The 19,480-nt window shown below is 36.3% G+C and overlaps 1 protein-coding gene across 5 annotated transcripts in view; it reads left to right on the top strand.

The window, feature by feature from the left end:
- SPPL2A (signal peptide peptidase like 2A) overlaps positions 1-19,480 on the top strand; it is a 56,640-nt gene that overhangs the window by 31,753 nt on the left and 5,407 nt on the right. The window contains exons 7-15 of one of the 5 annotated variants that reach the window (XM_081508291.1): positions 1,825-1,921; positions 2,356-2,457; positions 3,428-3,509; positions 4,041-4,115; positions 9,268-9,324; positions 9,520-9,573; positions 10,020-10,122; positions 11,312-11,386; positions 12,816-12,976. In XM_081508291.1, the coding sequence (XP_081364417.1) occupies positions 1,825-1,921; positions 2,356-2,457; positions 3,428-3,509; positions 4,041-4,115; positions 9,268-9,324; positions 9,520-9,573; positions 10,020-10,122; positions 11,312-11,386; positions 12,816-12,976 (806 nt within the window). Of the gene's footprint in view, positions 1-1,824; positions 1,922-2,355; positions 2,458-3,427; positions 3,510-4,040; positions 4,116-9,267; positions 9,325-9,519; positions 9,574-10,019; positions 10,123-11,311; positions 11,432-12,782; positions 12,977-19,480 lie in introns of all 5 variants that reach the window. The other 4 variants (XR_014059106.1, XM_081508293.1, XM_081508292.1 and 1 more) reach the window with 4 other exon arrangements.

Here is a 19,480-nt window from a genome sequence, read left to right on the forward strand (position 1 = left end):
CTTCCATTTGTTACATTTAAATTAAATACAGGTGTCTACAACTCACTCCATAGACATCTTTAACAAACATGTGACTTTGAATCATTGAATGATAAAATGCACAGCTACTGACATAAATCCTAGCAATATTTTCTTAGGTCACTCTCTGAAGGCAAAAGAAATAAAAGCAAAAATAAACAAATGGGACCTAATAAAACTTAAAGCTTTTACATAGCAAAGGAAACCATAAACAAAACTGAAAGACAGCATATGAACTGGGAGAAAATATTTGCAAAAGATGCAACCAACAGGGGTTAATATCTAAAATATACAAACAGCTCATACAATTCAATATCAAAAAAAACAACCCAATCAGAAAAAGGGCAGAAGACCTAATCGACATTTCTCCAAAGATGACATACAAATGGCCTGTAGGCACATGAGAAGATGCTCAATGCAGATCAAAACTACTTGAGGTTTCATCTCACACCTGTCAGAATGGCCATCTTCAAAAAGTCTACAAATAATAAAATTTTTGAGAGGGTGTGGAGAAAAGGGAACCCTCCTATCACTGTTGGTGGGAATATAAATTGGTGTGGCCACTATGGAAAACAGTATGGAGATTCCTTAAAAATTTAAAAATAGAGCTAACGTATGATTCAGCAATTCCACTTCTGGGTATTTATTCCAAGAAAACAAAAAACTAAATAGAACATACATATGCACCCTTATGTTCATTAGGGGCTTCCCTGGTGACTCAGACAGTAAAGAATCTCCCTGTGTTGCAGGAGACCAAGGTTCAATCCCTGGGTTGGGAAAATTCCCTGGAGTAGGAAATGGCAACCCACTCCAGTATTCTTGCCTGGAGAATTCCATGGACAGAGTAGCCTGGTGGGCTACAGTCCATGGGGTCGCAAAGAGTTGGACACGACTAAGCAGCTAATACTTTATTTCTACTTCTGTGTTCATTGTGGTGTTATTTGCAATAGCCAAATTATGGAAGTAACCTAAATGCCCATCAATAGATGAATGGATAAAGAAGGTATGTGAGAGAGAGAGAGAGATAATGGAATATTACTCAGTCATTAAAAAACAATGAAATAATGCTATTTGCAGTAACATGGGTGAACCTAAATATTATTATGCTAAGTTAACTCAGACAGAAAGACAAATATAATATGATATCATGTATGTGGAATCTAAAAAATAATACAGATCAACTTATTTACAAATTAGAAAGACAGACGTAGAAATTTACAGTTACTTAAAGGGGAAAAGGAAGGGATAAAGTAGCAGTATAGGATTAACAGATATACCCCACTATCTATTATAAAGATAAACAAAGAGTATTATATAGCACAGGGAACTATATTTAGTATATTGTAATAGCCTATGTGAAGTCGCTCAGTCGTGTCCGACTCTTTGTGACCCAATGGACCGTAACCTACCAGGCTCCCCTGTCCATGGGATTTTCCGGGCAAGAGTACTGGAGTGGGTTGCCATAATCTGAAGCTGTGCACCTGAAATTAATAACAGTATTATAAATCAACTGTAATAGTAAAATTAAAAAAAAAAAACAATTGCAGAGCCAGCTTCAGCCCATAAAGAAATCCTAGTAGTGTGTAGTGGAACTGAAACAGCACACAAAATACCACCCTTAAAGCTCAAGATCTAAGTATGTTCAGTTTAGTAACCAATTCAGATTTTGATATGGTCACTGCATTGAAAGTATTATGATCCAATAAGAAAGCTAAAGAACTAATATTAATTGTATAAAAGTTTTCTTATCATGTTTCCTTACCGTGTTTCCTCTGTTCTCATATAATTTGGTGTCTTTTTTTCTAGTTTATGTTATGATAGCAATTTTCTGCATAGCATCAGCGATGAGTCTGTACAACTGTCTTGCTGCACTAGTTCGTAAGATACAATGTGGACAATGCACGTATGTATCTCTTGTGAGGAAGCCCATAATGTTGGTTTTTGTAATTTAAAACAATACAAGGAAAAATAGGAGCTTTGTTGTAAACCTGTGAAGTCCAATATACATGTTGCTATTTTAATTAAAAATAATTAAAATTAAATAAAATTAAAAATTCAGTTGCCCAGTCCCATTAGCCACATTTCAAGTGCTAAATAACCACATGTGGCTAATGGCTGTGGTATTGGACAGCACAGATATAGAGCATTTTCATCAACACAGTTCTATTGAACTGGTGAATATTTTATTATGTATCATTCATTGTAGTTAAAGTCAAGGCTTTAAAATTGACATTTCAAAAACTTTCTTCTCACTGTGGCAAACATTCATTTGTTACATTAAGTGAACATTATATTTTATCTTTAGAGTAAATTAATGTATTTCAAACTGTCTTTTAGGATTACCTGTCGTGGCAAGAGCATTGAAGTGAGACTTATTTTTCTCTCTGGACTGTGCATAGCAGTAGCTGTTGTTTGGGCTGTATTTCGAAATGAAGATAGGTATGAATACTCATTGCATTTCCTTTTAGGTTAGACTAAGGATGGGTTGTTTCATATCTTGCCTTAATAATTGTTCATTATGGATTTTTCCCCCCCAGAACATCCTAGTCTTGAAACATGCTAAATACTTAAATAAAGAAATCTTGTGCTAATGGATTTCAGGTTGTCTAGAGAAGGGAATGTAAACTAGGATTTAAACATCTAAACTGAAATAGGCTTCAAAAATGCATTTATTTATGGTATAGCCACACAGTAAAGTACAATGCAGCTGTCAAGAATGAAGATTTCTGTGAATTAATGTGCAGTGATTTCCAGGATATAGTTTTAACTGAAAAAAGTCAAACATGCAAGAATATCTAGCATATGCTACCTTTCATGTGAGAAAGAAAGAAATATAAGAAAATATATAGATTTCTGTCTATTTGCAGGAGGGATAACCAGAAAATAATTTTAACAGTTTGTTAATAAAGTTATTAAAACCCCAAAGGATTTAATGGCCCAGAATTTGGGAGAGCAAAGTTCATACAATTGTAGGCACCTCCAAGTATGATAATCAGTTGGTAATTATTCGTGCTAGTTGTCAATTTCTGGTAGTGTTTGATGTATAGCTCTCATTTCCTTTATGCTTTAGCTATCTGGATGTATATTAACATTGTATCCTTTTTTATGAGCTACCTTTCTAAAAAGAGACATGTAAAATTCAAAGATTAAGGATAAATATGCACTTTTGTCTGATATACTTTCTTCTGAAGCAGGCTTTCAACTTTTTCTTAGTGCAGTAGTATTCATTATTCTACTAGAACAATAAAACATGAAAACTATAAGAGGTTTTTCTGTTGTTATACTGCTACTTAATAGTTGAATAGTCAAATCATAGCAATTGAACAGTATTGCTTTGATATGTTTCTTTTGAAATGTTCCACTTAAAAATAACTGAGTAAAATAATAGAGTAATTTCTTTTGATTTTAGATGGGCTTGGATTTTACAGGATATCTTGGGGATTGCTTTCTGTCTGAATTTAATTAAAACACTGAAGTTACCCAACTTCAAGGTAAAGTAGACTACTTTGCTAGCTAAAATATTGTTTTCTTTTTAAAACAACTTTATTAAGATATAATTTACATATAATTAAATGCACCTATTTTAAGTGTACAGATTATCAAAACCTTTACAAATATGTAACTTTGTAACCACTATCCCAATCGATATAAAATATTTCTTACCTCTTCAAAAGCTCTGTCATGCCCTTTATCAATTAGCCCTAATCCACAACCCAGGAAACCACTGATTTTCTATATAAAATATTTTTAATCATTCACATAGTATGCCAAATTCATATAATCTGTACAAGACTAAAATCAGGGAAGAACATTTCTTTGCTTCAGTGATTCTTTTTTAAAAGAGTGGGTTGAAGCAGATAAAATTTTAATGTGATTTATAGAATAAAACTACAAATAGTAATAAACATTAAATGCCTTAAAAATAATGTTTAAATGTATATGTTTATTTGTATTTGCAAAATAATATCTCTTAATTTAAATATGAGAAGTTTGACCTTTAAATTTGTTTCTTTCTTCAACAGTCATGTGTGATACTTCTAGGCCTTCTCCTCCTCTATGATGTATTTTTTGTTTTCATAACACCATTCATCACAAAGGTATGATATTTTGAAATGCATAGGAAACATACTAAATGATTAGAATCTTAAATATGCTCTTAGAGTATTGATTTTCCAGACGTTTACCATTGACTGGGTTCTAATTCTCTTAAAGAGAATTGTCATTGAAATTGACCTTTTAATAGAGGATATTTTTAAGCCTTTACACCATTTTGCTAAAAAAAAAAGCCTTCTGATTGATGTAAACATGAGAATGTCTATAAATTTTCTTCCTACACATTTTAAAGTAACTTTTCTTCATATTGTAAAACAATAAATATTTGCTGTAGATAATACAGACAGCAAAAAAGAATGAAAGATGTCATTGCTTCTTTCATTTCTGTAACCCTAGCATGAGACTAAGAAAGAGCCCAACACTGGAAGTCTAGAGGCCTAAAGTGTAGATCTGTAACTTTATAACCCTGAGCTGCTAGTCACTTAGCCCTCAGTTTCCTAATCATTTGAGTGAGGGAGTACTGCTAGCATTCTATCCTCTTTTTCCATCAGTAGAATTTTTTTGGTTGCTTCTGCCAGAATCCAACCTAACTCTTCTATATGAAAGAGGTCCCATCTATTCAGAATAGGTGCAAAGGCCAGGGAGGGACTGTCCTCAGGAGAAACTAGACCCAGGGGCACATACTCTTCCTTCCTGCTTCTGTCCACCTTTTCATTGTCTCAGACTGGCTTTTTCCATGAGGTTAGAATCATAGCAACTTGAAACTCCTAGGTCATCTATTCCCAGGTATACCACTAGCTCCTCAATAAAATCATGGTGCTGTCCCTAGAATAAGGGAGAGGTGTTGGGTGAGTGTGGTAGTCCTTCATTATTGGCCCAGTTTTTCTACCTTGTCCCTATTCCTATCTCATGAATGTGTTATTAATTATTGCTTAATTCTTCTACCTTGTCCCTATTCTTATCTCATGAATATATTACTAATTATTGCTTAATTCTACATTTCTCACTTTTGAGAGTGAGTCTCACTTTCTAACTTGATATCATTTTTTTATCCTTTGTCACTTTCATATATTTAATATAATGACTGCTTTTTCCCCTAGTAGTTCTTTATTCTTTAACCTCTACTATCTGTGAAATATCTGCATTCTGATATTGGCTATGATGGCGTAAGACAAACATATGCCCCATTGGGGAGGTAAAATTGCAACTAGGTAAGAAATGTAGTTAACTGTCCCAAAATACTAGTACCTTTCCATGCTTTTATGGTGAACCATCTGGCTCATTGACTTAATTTGCAATGGTAACCAAAAAAGCATAGAATTAGTATTATGAATTATAGCAAAAGCTTTTAATTTACTAAAGCAGATTTTGGAGTTCAGTCTAAATTTGTTCTAGCTTGTGTCAATTTATTTGGTTTAAAAATGTTTCTATAAGTCACTCCATCACAGATCTCATAATGAAAGTAAAGCACTCTCTCTACAAAACCATTCCCATAGGTTAATGGGTAGTCATACCATATGACTACCTGTTTAGGCTTCCCTGGTGGCTCAGACGGTAAAGAATCTGCCTGCAATGCAATAGTCCAAGGTTTGATTCCTGGGTTGGGAAGATCCCCTGGAGAAGGAGATGGCAACCCACTCCAGTATTCTTGCCTGGAGAATTCCACTGGGGAGAGGAGCCTGACGGGTTACAGTTCATTGGGTTGCAGAGAGTTGGGCACGACTAAGTGATTAACACTTTCATACCATATGACACTTACATTGCACAGTGAACATAAAAGCTATAACTAAACTCTTTTCTAAAAATAAATTTTCCATTGTGTTTTAACACTAGTGTCACTTTATAAGTGCCAAACTTGTCTGCCAGCAAACTGTGTCCATTCTGTACACATAAAAATGTCAGGATTTTAAAGGTATATATGGTAATAGTAAAGATGTCTTTGAGTCTTCTTTCTTCTCTGCTTAGGGGATTTTTCTTCTTTTTTTTCCATCTTTGATCCCACTGACTAGAAATGTGACTTCTAGTAATCTGATCCAATGGAAAAGATTGACGTGCTCTTTGGAGTTCACTCTTGTAGATTTACCTTAACACTGTCTTCTCAGTCTGGTTTGTTAGGCAAATCAAAATGAAAATCAGATACATGATTTCTGATTTTTGTGGTTTTCACTTAAAATTTCAAGAATTAAATATTAGACATTCTAAATATCTTCTTGACCCTGGTATTAGCAGATTTTTAATGAGTTGGCAGGGCAGGTAGCCATAGGAGTACAGGTAGTGAGAGCCAGTCTTGTTTTTTTTTCCTTCATATACCACCATACTTGGTATAGTGTCTTGCAAATAGTAGTTTCTCAGGTAGATATCTTTGAATGTATGAGAGGATGTCAGTAATGGTCTTCAGTTAAATGTTTTAAATAACAATTTGAAAATGAACCAAAATAAACTCTGTATCTGGAAATTGAATCACATCATGGGAGTTTCCTGTAAGCAACTGTATTTAATATTAGTTTATTTTCATAAACTCCTGTGATTTAACCCTTCTGTAACCTAAAGCCTAACACGAGGAAGAGATTTCTGTAGCCAAGGAATTTATTCGTTTTTCTACTCGGTTCAGTCCAGTTCAGTCGCTCAGCCGTGTCCGACTCTTTGCGGCCCCATGAATCGCAGCACGCCAGGCCTGCCTGTCCATCACCAACTCCTGGAGTTTACCCAAACCCATGTCCATTGAGTCGGTGATGCCATCCAACCATCTCATCCTCTGTCGTCCCCTTCTCTTCCTGCCCCCAATCCTTCCCAGCATCAGGGTCTTTTCCAATGAGTCAACTGTTCACATGAGGTAGCCAACGTATTGGAGTTTCAGCTTCAACATCAGTCCTTCCAATGAACACCCAGGACTGATCTCCTTTAGGATGGACTGGTTGGATCTCCTTGCAGTCCAAGGGACTCTCAAGAGTCTTCTCCAACACCACAGTTCAAAAGCATAAATTCTGCGGCACTCAGCTTTCTTCACAGTCCAACTCTCACATCCATACATGACCACTGGAAAAACCATAACCTTGACTAGATAGACCTTTGTCAGCAAAGTAATGTCTCTGCTTTTAAATATGCTACTTAGGTTGGTCATAACCTTCCTTCCAAGGAGTAAGCATCTTTTAATTTCATGGCTTCAATCACCATGAGCAGTGATTTGGAGCCAAAAAAAATAAAGTCTGACACTGTTTCCACTGTTTCCCCATCTATTTCCCATGAAGTGATCGGACCAGATGCCATGATCTTAGTTTTCTGAACGTTGAGCTTTAAGCCAACTTTTTCACTCTCCACTTTCACTTTCATCAAGAGGCTCTAGTTCTTCTTCACTTTCTGCCATAAGGGTGGTGTCATCTGCATATCTGAGGTTATTGATATTTCTCCCGGCAATCTTGATTCCAGCTTGTGTTTCTTCCAGCCCAGCGTTTCTCATGATGTACTCTGCATATAAGTTGAATAAGCAGGGTGACAATATACAGCCTTGACGTACTCCTTTTCCTATTTGGAACCAGTCTGTTGTTCCATGTCCAGTTCTAACTGTTGCTTCCTGACCTGCATACAGGTTTCTCAAGAGACAGCTCAGATGGTCTGGTATTCCCATCTCTTTCAGAATTTTCCACAGTTTATTGTGATCCAAACAGTCAAAGACTTTGGCATAGTCAATAAAGCAGAAATAGATGTTTTTCTGGAACTCTCTTGCTTTTTTGATGATCCAGCAGATGTTGACAATTTGATCTCTGGTTCCTCTGCCTTTTCTAAAACGAGCTTGAACATCTGGAAGTTCACGGTTCATGTATTACTGAAGCCTGGCTTGGAAAATTTTGAGCATTACTTTCCTAGTGTGTGAGATGAGTGCCATTGTGCGGTAGTTTGAGCATTCTTTGGCATTGCCTTTCTTTGGGATTGGAATGAAAGCTGACCTTTTCCAGTCCTGTGGCCACTGCTGAGTTTTCCAGATTTGCTGGCATATCGAGTGCAGCACTTTCACAGCATCATCTTTGAGGATTTGAAATAGCTCAACTCAGGTATCAGTGAAATCCTCTTAAAAAATAAACCCAAGTAATTTATTCTATGCTCCCCACCCACATGGAAAATAGTATAGCTAATCAATCAAATTGTCCTAAAAATTCAGCATTTATTTATCTTCCCATGACCTGTTTGGGACATTATTTTAAGTGTAAGATGGGTGCTCATGCAGTCTTAGCTTGCTACATCTAAATGTTTCCCCTCTCCCCAGTAGACTTTGCTGTCAGGAAAGAACTTTTTAATGAATTTCTCACACAGCCCACATAAAAAGACCTTAGACATGCACAAGGAAAAAATTCTGCTAAGGTTAATGTTTTGATTGGTGCATTAAGAGCAGGCAAAGCTGAAATTGGACAAGAGTCAGGATAGAGAAATGTTCTCAAGTTCTTTAGGGCTTGATCTTTTCAAGTGTGGCTTCATTGTTATTGTGGTGAATAGACAGAAGGTTAAATGTATATTTAAATAAAGTCATCAATTTATTATAAATTTGTATATAAAAAATTTCAGTATTTCTTCTGTCCCCGTTCATTGTTATTGCTAAAAATGACTAATGACACATAGTATATGACATAATATAAGTAAAGCACTTAAAATGTATAGCCCACAGAAGAAATGCTAGATATTAGTTATCAGTATAAATCAGTGCTCAAACCTTCAGTTGAATAATTTTTGTGTGGTTTAACTGTAAGTTTCTCTTGTTTGTTGAGCCCTAATAAAGTGGAGTAGCGTGCTAGGTGAAATTTGTTTTAGATAACTCCAATTTTTGCTATCTACAGAGATCATTTTAGGAAAAAATAAGTCTACAGATGACTTTCCATCAGCTTACAGTAGGCCATAGCCGTGGCAGTAGATCATGAACGTGTGTGTATGCTCAATCATGTCCGACTCTTTGCAACCCCGAGGACTGGGGCCCACCAGGCTCCTCTGACCATGGGATTTCCCAGGCAAGAATACTGGAGCGGGTTGCCATTTCCTTCTCCAGGGGATCTTCCCGACCCAGGGATCAAACCCACGTTTCTTGAGTCTGCTGGATTGGCAGTCAGGCTCTTTACCACTAGCGCCACCTGGGAAGCCCTTGGTCGTGAATACTGGCAGATTGTTCACTTTAAGTGATTGAACAATTTCTTTTACCTTTCTTAATTTTAGAATGGTGAGAGTATCATGGTTGAACTTGCAGCTGGACCTTTTGGAAATAATGAAAAGGTAGGAGTGGCAATTAAGTACGAATGGCTGCCAGTGTATTTGTGTGTGTTCAGTTAATAATTTTGCCTTCCTGTGTAATTCATTGGTCATGTAGTGCATGTTAAGGTATTGTAAAGCTTTGTTTCTCACAAAATATAGCCCTTTTGTTAGTTATTCTAAATTATTAAATACCTATTGACTTGGGTTTCATCCTAGAATGATGGAAACTTGGTGGAAGCCACTGCTCAACCATCAGCTCCCCATGAGAAAGTAAGGATTGTATTTCAGATATGTTCATTGGACTTTAAATCATACCCTCTCAGACAAGATTCTTCTTTGGGGAAAAAAATCCAGATTGTCAAAAAAAAAAAAATCTCTTTCAAGGCCTGAGTCCTCTATTTTTTGGTAAAAAGGAAAGAAAAAACGTTAGATATGGGGATACTGGATTAATACTCTTAACCCTACATGTATGTTGGGTTTTGTTTTTCCATAACTACATATCTATGTCTTTCAAGCTTTCTATACATTCAGAGTATATTTATGTTTAATTTATGTTCTCTGATTTCAAGCTCTTTTTCCCCTCATGTTTCTAAAATGTTAATTTTAAAACATTAAGTTATTCTAACGTCAATCCTTCCCTTTCTGAAGATGTGGGTAAAGATTCCTAAGAGGTTTATTGGTGGTCTCTCTCTCTCTTTTTTTTTTTGTAATTACAGTTACCAGTAGTCATCAGGGTACCAAAACTGGCCTATTTCTCAGTAATGAGTGTGTGTCTCATGCCAGTTTCAATATTGGGTTTTGGAGACATCATTGTACCAGGTAAGCAATTGTTTGTAACAATTTGAGTGAAAATAGACTGATGATTTAAAATTGTCAGATGTGCAGTATCAGATATCAAATGTTAAAAATTACCTGCTCTTTAAGTATTTCTGGCTAATGCTAGAGCTGGGATCAGTGACAGGAATGGAGAAAAAGTGTTTTGACGGGTAGAAGATAAAGCCCATATAGTAACAACCAAAGTTTATCTCCCATGGCTCAAAAAATGCCTTAGAAGAAGTAACTAGGATCAATTTGACCTCTTCCCCAAGAAAGTATATCATAAATCCCCTTTAAAAGTTGAGTTTAATAATGCCAAATATATTATAATTTCTGTTACTTATGTTTTAAAACAATAGTTATTTGTTTAAACAAGTTATTTAAACTAAGCAAGGTCGTGATGAAGAGGAAAACACAGTAGAACAACAGCTTGTAGGGCACTATAATACCAAAAAAATACAGTGTGTGGTGGAATTGATTGCCTTCTCCTAGAATGTCTGCTCTGACAGTTACTGCAGTTTGGCCTATTTTCCTCACTGGACTACCTATAGAATAAACTTAATTCCAGCCCAGGAATAATATAGTATAGAAGTAATTAATAATGTTTCTCAGTCAGCTGGTAGTGTGTCCTTCCTCACTTTTCTTACTGTCTCCTTGTGTAGTAACGGGCTGTGCCTAGGTAAAGAGTAGTGGCTCTTCTGAAAAAGCCTTGTCATTGACATAGTAAAGCTAGATAGAGAAACAAATAGTGTTGCCGTGTGAGCTGGATGGCAAAGTCCAGTGTAGCAGCTCTCTTAGCCCAGTGAGTCTCCTTTCATTCACATAATTGATAAAGTAGGGAATGCTTTCTATTAAGTAACCTTAAAGTTCTTAAATATCTTTAAACTTACCCTTCCCTTTACCAGTCCCACACCATGTGCTATTAAAAGCACATAGCATAGAATTAGTGAAAACAGTGTGCTAGCTAATAAAAATTATGTTTTTAAAGACTGCTTAGGAAAATGTTTAATATATGGTATTAAGTTTAAAGAAATCAGCATATAAAATTTTGTCCGGAATTTGAGGTACTTTAATGTTCTAATGACGCAAAAATGAATGTTAAATACAGTGCAACATGTACTATTGCCATAGTTAACAAGTGAATTTGTATTGCTATTGTTATTTTAAGAATGTAATGTGAAATTTTTTTTAGGCCTGTTGATTGCATACTGTAGAAGATTTGATGTTGAGATTGGTTCTTCTATATACTATGTTTCCTCCACAATTGGTAAGTTTTTGCTTTTTCTTTTTGTTATATTGAGTTGTATCATCTGTAGGAAAAGGTCTAAAAGTAAGGAGTCCTGGATTCTAATTCTTCACCATTAATTCATAAGATGCTTTTTCCATCAAAAAGAGATGATTATAGTTTACTACCTATATCACAAGGTTTTTGATGTTTGAAAAGGAAATTATATATGAAAGAAGATTCTACACATAAAAAGCTTGCTTGAGCATATGGCACATAGGTAGTTGATACTAGTATAATACAAGGTTTTTAAAAGATACTGTATAATAATTACATATTAATATAAATAAATTGTGGGCACAATAATACCTGGGACAGCAGAGGTAGTTGTTACTTGTCTTACTTCTTTTATTGAAAACAGACAAGAACAAGCAACAAGCCAAAAAATACTTTTCGAATTCTGAACATATCAAATATATATCTCAAAATCCATACACCAAAATTCTTTATTCTTAGGTAAATGGCCTGCACCAGAGCCACTTAGATACTGTTCTAGAAAGGTTTTTAATGCCACAAAGGAATTAAATCTTGTAAATTAAAAGTATACATCAGCAGTTAGGGTTTTTCTAGAAATAGTTACTCTGACAGCAGGAAAGAACAGCTAAATGAGTGAAAGGATGAAGAAAGGGGGGAAAACTATAAAGAAATAATAAAAGCAGTCTGAGGCCATTAAGGATGATACTCCCTAAAGGCATTAACATGTTAGCGTGCAGCACTAGTCAGTGTGATAGAATGAAAAAACATTCAGTGAAAAGACCGAAGAGACTGTAAATTAGGACAATTCACTTAACTTCACTGGTCTTCCATTGCCTCACTTTACTTCACTATTCCTCCATTGTAACTTTGGGCAACTCACTTCACTGGTCCTCCATTGCATCATCTGTAAAATGAGAAGGTGGACTGCATTGTCCATAAAAGCCCTACTAGTTCCAATTTTCTGAGCTCCAGTGTTCATGATGAGACCCAGAGTCATTAATAAAAGAGCAAATGAAGTTTGATATGCAGTTGTTTGAAGACAACCAGGAAGTATATAATCAATATTAGAAAGATTTTTTAAAATAACCTTTGGTACCTGTAGACACAGATTTTAGTTACCTAAAATGTGGAACAACTTAACATCCTTAATAGTGGCAGATAACTGAGACTTCTTGAATCATTATCTTTATCAGTGATTAAGGATTAATTATGTTATTAATGATTAATTGTAGTGGAAATACTAAACAGTTTCTACATTTTTCAAAAGCTCTGTAGAATGTCTCTCTTGACTACTCTCTAGGAAAATAATGAAATTATGAAAAAAAGTCGTAGGGCAAAAACATTCTGAGAAATATTTGAAAACCAGTACTTCAGTGAGGGAATTAAAATCCACCTTTGATAGCATAAAAATGACTGATACTTGATATTCTTGCAGCCTATGCCATTGGCATGATTCTTACATTTGTTGTTCTGGTGCTGATGAAAAAAGGGCAACCTGCTCTCCTCTATTTAGTACCTTGCACACTTATTACTGCCTCACTTGTTGCCTGGAGACGTAAGGAAATGAAAAAGTTCTGGAAAGGTAGCAGCTATCAGGTATGTGCTTATATCTTGGTTACCGAGTTTTGACATTGCCTAACTTTGGTTGGGAACTGCTTGTATGTATCAAAGCTTTATACATTTATTCTCAAAGCTTTTACATGCCTAAAACTTGCCTTGAATTTATCAGGATGTCCTAAGTTTTTTTTCCACCACTACCCCCTTACTTGTCACCTGCTGCCTTATCACTTCTCATCCTCACTGCAATCTGATGCCAAAATTCTGGTGACTCAAGATAAAAGTACCAAGAAGCATGAGAGGGCATCAGGGAAAATCAAAACAGCATTTCAACATGAGTTTTCAGAATCCACACAAAAGTTGACTTCATGAAAGATAAGAGCCATGTTTAAGTACTAAATTTTGATGCTGACACCACTAGCTATTTATACTAAGAGTCCTCAGGTTTTGCAGATAAAAAGTATACTCTCTCCAGCATCTAAATGGGCCTAGCCAAATGGAAGTGGGCACTCATTTCAGGTTTAAATGGATCAAGACTGCCTTTTCTGTAAAATTCCTACAACAGAGAATATCCAGATAGCAGAATCTATCATGTTTGAGTTGTTTCTTCCTTGAAGTTAAAGCCCTGTGTTCTTTTCCTAAATGTTATCGGTATTCCTGTGAAGTTTGTTTGTTTGCATTGAAATTACAGAGAGTTGGGAAACTCTAGTCTTTTGAGGTCAGGGTCATGGCACTGATTCCTTCATGAGGCAGTTAACTCTGCTTTGCCCTATTACAGCAAACTATGTTCCACTGTCCACTCTCATGCTTTTGTTTCAGTGATCGCATGAACAAAACTAGAGATGCTTTGGGTAGATAGCTGTAATTCCGTTAGTAGATAAACAGTTCAAAGTTCATATCCATCTTGTGGTTGGTTCTAGTGTCATCTTTATTTAACAAGAGGTGATTTGCACATTAAGTTAGACTACTATTAACATAATTGAAAAAAGCACCAGCCTAGAATTCTTTGGGGTAAGTCTTGTAATTTCTTTGAGATTAGGATAGAATACCTGCCCTTCCTACCTCCCAATTCCAGTTTCTCAACTTGTATTTATACACATAGAATTAGTTTATGGCCACAAGGTCCTTGACTCAACTAATAAGGTAGCTTGTAACTTCCATGAAGATGACACTCACATGGAATGTTTTATGGATTTTTTTCAAAGTAAAAGTATGTCCTACAGCACAAACTCTAATACTAGTTTTGAAAGTCATATCCTAAGAGGTGCTCTTGGTCATCATTTTTTTAAAAATAGTTATCTGTTTCTTCATTTAGCAAATGTTTATTGAGCAGTTCTATGAGCCAGATACTATTTTAGGTGCTGATGATAAAAGATAAACAAGTTAGAAACAAGTCTACTCTCATGGCCTCTTGAAAGTTAGAGTCTCTTGGAGGATACAGATAGAGTCACTAACAATAAAGTGTGATGAATGTATTAGTTATGGCAGGGTGCCTTGAAGACTAGAAGTGGGACACCAGTGCTTATGGTTTTGAGACAGTCAAAGGTGATGTGGGCAAGGAAGACTTCTTAAAAGAATGTTAAGTTTATGTTGAAACTTTAAGACTGAGCCATGTGTTCCATGTTGAAAGAACCGTGACTTCAAAGGCTCAGAGGGAAGAGCTTTGACAGATTTAGGAACCACATGAAGGTTAGAATGGCCATTCTGTTGAATAAAAAGAAGGGAGTGCAGGAAATGAAAACTGGAGAAGGAAGCAAGGGAAAGAGGCTGTATGGTCTTATAAGCCACTGTAAAGAGCTTGGACTCTCTCCTAAGAACATTGGAGACCATTTAAGAGTTTTAAGAAATCTAGAAGATGGATTGAAAGAAGACAAAACTTGAGGCAGCTATTACAATGAGAAGCTGTAGTAGCCAGAACTAGCATGGTACTGAGACAGAGATCAGTGAACCAAAGTCAAAAGAAATTTAGAAGCATAATAAATGCGACCTGGTGATAGATGCAGTTAGGGAGAAGAGAAGAAAGTAGAGTCCAAGGTTTTTGGCTTGGGTAACTGAGTGGGTGGATAGTGATACCGTTCACTGAGATTAAGAAGGGCAACAGATTTGAGATAAGATGATGAATTCAGTGTTGGAAATTTCAAAATACCTAGGGGACTACCAGGAAAAGAGAAATCAGCAGTTGAATAAACATCTCCTGTTATGCAGGAGATAGGCCTAACCAGAAACAGAAATATGGGAGTGTCGCTAGCATTCTCTGTGAGTGAGTGAGAATGTAGAGGGAGAAGAAAAGACTCAGGACAGAACTGTGACCAAGAGATTTCTACTTTTAGGGGCACTTATCTTATTAACTGATTATGAGATAAATCAGGAGAAGGAGGATGAGCAACACAGGGAAACTTTGTTTAGGGTTGGGATTAAGTCTTTTTTAAGTTAGAGTTTAAATTTGGGACAGCTAGTGAGAGCACGTGGTACTGTCTTGTGGAATTAAGTATGTTTGCTGTTATTTTCATCACCAGTATTTCATTTTTACTTGTAAATTTTTCTTTCTCCATTAGTTCAGCTTTAAGGGTGTGGTGGGTTTTTTATAAGCACTTTTCCTCCTTTCTCTTTCTATGCTGTTTATTGAGGAGAAAGGAGATGCTAGGTAAGAATGGACTTCAACCAAGGGATATTCCCTATGAATAAGCTCTGCCCTGGACCATCTGAATTTTACTCTTAAAAATCGTGACTTTGAAATGATGATTCTCCTTCATAGCAGCTGCTATAAAGTTTAAGATCATTGGAGCTAGACCCAAAGCCATAGTAAACACTCCAGAAGGGTGGACTCCACAGCCTTCACTGTAAGACGTAGAAGCTAACTAAGATAACTGATTGTAGGAAAATCCATGTTAAAGAGTCTGGAAAGTTAGGACAATTTTGTTTATACACTTCTCACTTGTAGTGTGGTATCATAATTTTATTGGAGAAGGAAATAGCATCCCACTCTAGTATTCTTGCCTGGAGAATCCCATGGACAGAGGAGCCTGGTGGGCTACCATCTATAAAGTCACAAAGAGTCGGACACGACTAAGTCGGATACCACACACACACAGCATTTATAAAAGTTATAGAATGTAACGCCTTCTGTTAATGTGAAAAAGAAAATCTCTCATTCCTTTTGTCTAACCTTTAAGGTCCAAGTTAATTTAGCTTGAATGTTGTTATTTGTGGGAGACAGTATTATTATAGGCTTTGGCATCAGTTCTGGCAAGTTAATCTCTAAAGACTCCTTGTTCATCAAGTGAGGTTGGATCTACAGGCAGGTAGGAGAATCTAATCTAAAGAGATAAATTAGCCCAAGGCTTTGAAAGGCAAGTGGATGTTGAAATCAGATAAGGCTGGCAGAGACTTCGGAAGTAGAACAGGGAACCTCAACAAGTCGGGTAAAATAAAGGGAGGCTATGTCTGAACTTAGTGTAGGAGAGACCTGAGGGTCAGCCCTGAAGACAACCCTCAGGCAGTTACTGGTTCATCTCTGGCTAACAGTTCACTCTTCTCCCCTACCTCCATTGTCTGTTTCCAGAATATCTCTTACATAACTCCCAGCTCAAAATCTGCCATCTCTAAGCAGATACCCAAGAGTTCTCCATTTGAAATTAGGTTCACCTTTCCTCATACTTTCTTTAGACTTTGATGTTAAATACTTACTAACATCTACCTTGTAGTGTAGGTATTTATGAAGGAATGCCTCCCCAGGTAGCACTAGTGGTAAAGAAACCACCTGCTGACGACATAAGGAGACATGGGTTCAATCCCTAGGTCGGGAAGATTTCCTGGAGTAGGAAATGGCAACCCATTCCAGTATTCTTGCCTGGAAAATCCCATGGACAGAGGAGCCTGGTGGGCTATACAGTCCATAGGGTCACAAAAAGTCAGACATGACTGAGCGCACACACCCTCACTGATTAGCTCCTAGGTGTTAAGAACCCACAGTGCTGATAACACTGTTTTATACACTGTAAATTCTCAGTCTGTGTTTATTGATATTATTCATGCAAAGCAATTAGAATGTTTAGTCCTTAATCCACTGACCTTTTTAATCACTTTGTGTGTGTGTATAAATTTCTGGATTGTGTTTTAGCAGTCTTCAAAAAATTACCAGAATTGTTATAAGGTATTATAAAAGTATGGCACTTTTTAAATACTAAACTAGACTTATATATGTCTACAGTCTTTTGCAAGTGCCAAAAGTTTTGGCTGCTGTTTGAAAGAATCAAATGTAAAGCAAGTAATATAAATTAAAATCAGAATCTCAGGCAAATGTGATGACACATTTTTTTATGCTGCTATCATTTGGTTCATTCTAATCCCTGATATTAGAGTTGAGTGTAAGAGTAGCAGAAAGCAGGACTTTCCACTGGAAATTTTTAATTCATGGGTAGCCTTGATGACCTTTTTATGTTGTCTTCAAAGGACAAATTATACCTTTTTCATTGCTGAAACTTAGAGACTTCATAGAAGTACTTTAGTATTTTACTTCAAGTCTTTCAGCCCTTCCATGAGTTTCTCTGATCAAGAGAAGCAATGTTTTCTATAGGATTTCACTAATATACTACTACTTTGGAAATCTTAATTTTATATTCTTTCCTTTAGCTAAAAGCTACTTACTCTGTATTTTTTATGAACTTTTTTTTCTGGGTTGCTTCAAGAGCTACAGTATTCAGTTTCATTTATTTTCTAGTGAGTGTAGAGAAAGTTAAGGTGTTCTTTCTCTAGAGAGAAACTTGAAGCTGTGGCATAATTATTCTGGCACATAGAACAATTAATAGAAAATTGTTTGGGGAGAATTTTTTTTGCTTCTGATCCTAAATCAGTGGAGTTAGATTTATGCAGCATCCTCCAATGGGTGGGAAGTAAGTTTTCAGTTTGTTAATATTCAGTAAACAGTGGGTTTGTCTCTGCTAAATGTCACTAGTGCTTCTAATTATTTTTAGAAGTCACAAGCTGTAACTGACAAGTCAAAATACAGAGATATTTAGAAGAGCTCTGCTGTAGTATCAGCCGCTCTCCAGTTACTGCAGCAACATGAGCACTTTTATTAGACTGTTTCAGGAGATTGGTTCAGAGCTATCAGTAAATGCCGGGTTAGCTGACCCAATTTCAGAGGACATCTTTCTAAATTGAGCTTGCTTATTTACTATGGAAAAAATAATTATTTATTATGACAAAACAATTTACATGAATTTTGCCAGTTAATTTTATTACCTATATTAATTTTTGTTGTGTTTTTAAAAACCTGTTTCAAGTTTGCACTTCTCTGTTTCTGTACTGTTTTTATTGAAAAGTCAGTGATGAAAAATAAATTCAGAGTAGAGATGTTACTTCTCAATAAGTTGGTTTTACAAGTTTTTCTTTTTAATATATCTCTCTACTTAGGGATTAGATTACAGTGCCACTGAGGTACCAAAGGATTGGGAAAGAAGAAGCATATTATAATTTAGAGTATGTAGACAGTTATTTCATTAGGTGACAGTTACCAGGATCAGCAGGTCTTGGAGAAGAAAGAGTGTTTCCCCACCATCCATTCTTCAGTTCTCTATCCCCACAGCTCCAGCCTCTTATACCCAGAGTGTCTAAATTGCTAGGAAAAAAGGGCCCTAAATATATCTTATATGCTTCTCCTTTCCCTCTCTCATTTAAATTGTAACCAAAATCAGCTCTTCAACAACTTCATCTTTTCTATTACCTATCTTGATTTGGGTTTTAATCCTTCACTCCAGAAGTGCTATGAATATGCAACTACTATAATCTTAGGGATATCTTTGGCAAATAGAGGACCACAAAACTGATTGTTTAGGGGCTTGAAATGACTCAGATTATATAAGCAGGTTTGGGTTTTATAAGCTGACTCCATCACTTGAGACAGTTGTCAGCTGAAAGCTTCAGCTCATGTTTGTATTCTTCTTTGTCTGGCAAGTTCCAGAGACCCCATTTGGAATTATTCTTTTCTCTGCTCCCTCTTCCAAAAAACACTAAAGCTTTTAGACTCAGTTTTTAAAAATAGGAATATTTATCTTGCTTGTCTTCTACTTCTTGATGAAGGAGAAGAGAAAAAGTACATCAATTCAGTTCAGTCACTCAGTCGTGTCTGACTCTTTGCAACCCCATGGACTGCAGCATGCCAGGCTTCCCTGTCCATCACGAACTCCCGGAGCTTACTCAAACTCCTGTGCATCCAGTCAGTGATGCCATCCAACCATCTCATCCGTTGTTGTCCCCTTCTGCTCCTGCCTTCAATTTTTCCCAGCATCAGGCTCTTTTCCAATGAGTGAGTTCTTTGTATCAGATGGCCAGAGTATTGGAGTTTCAGTTTCAGCATCAGTCCTTTCAGTGAATATTCAGGACTGATTTCCTTTAGGATTGACTGATTGGATCTCCTTGCAGTCCAAGGAACTCTCAAGAGTCTTCTCTAATGCCACAGTTCAAAAGCATCAATTCTTTGGCACTCAGCTTTCTTTATAGTCCAACTCTCACATCCATACATGACTACTGAAAAAACCATAG

This window comes from Giraffa tippelskirchi, chromosome 7, assembly GCF_054371585.1.
Source record: "Giraffa tippelskirchi isolate mGirTip1 chromosome 7, T2T-mGirTip1v1.2.pri, whole genome shotgun sequence".
Lineage (NCBI taxonomy): Eukaryota > Metazoa > Chordata > Mammalia > Artiodactyla > Giraffidae > Giraffa > Giraffa tippelskirchi.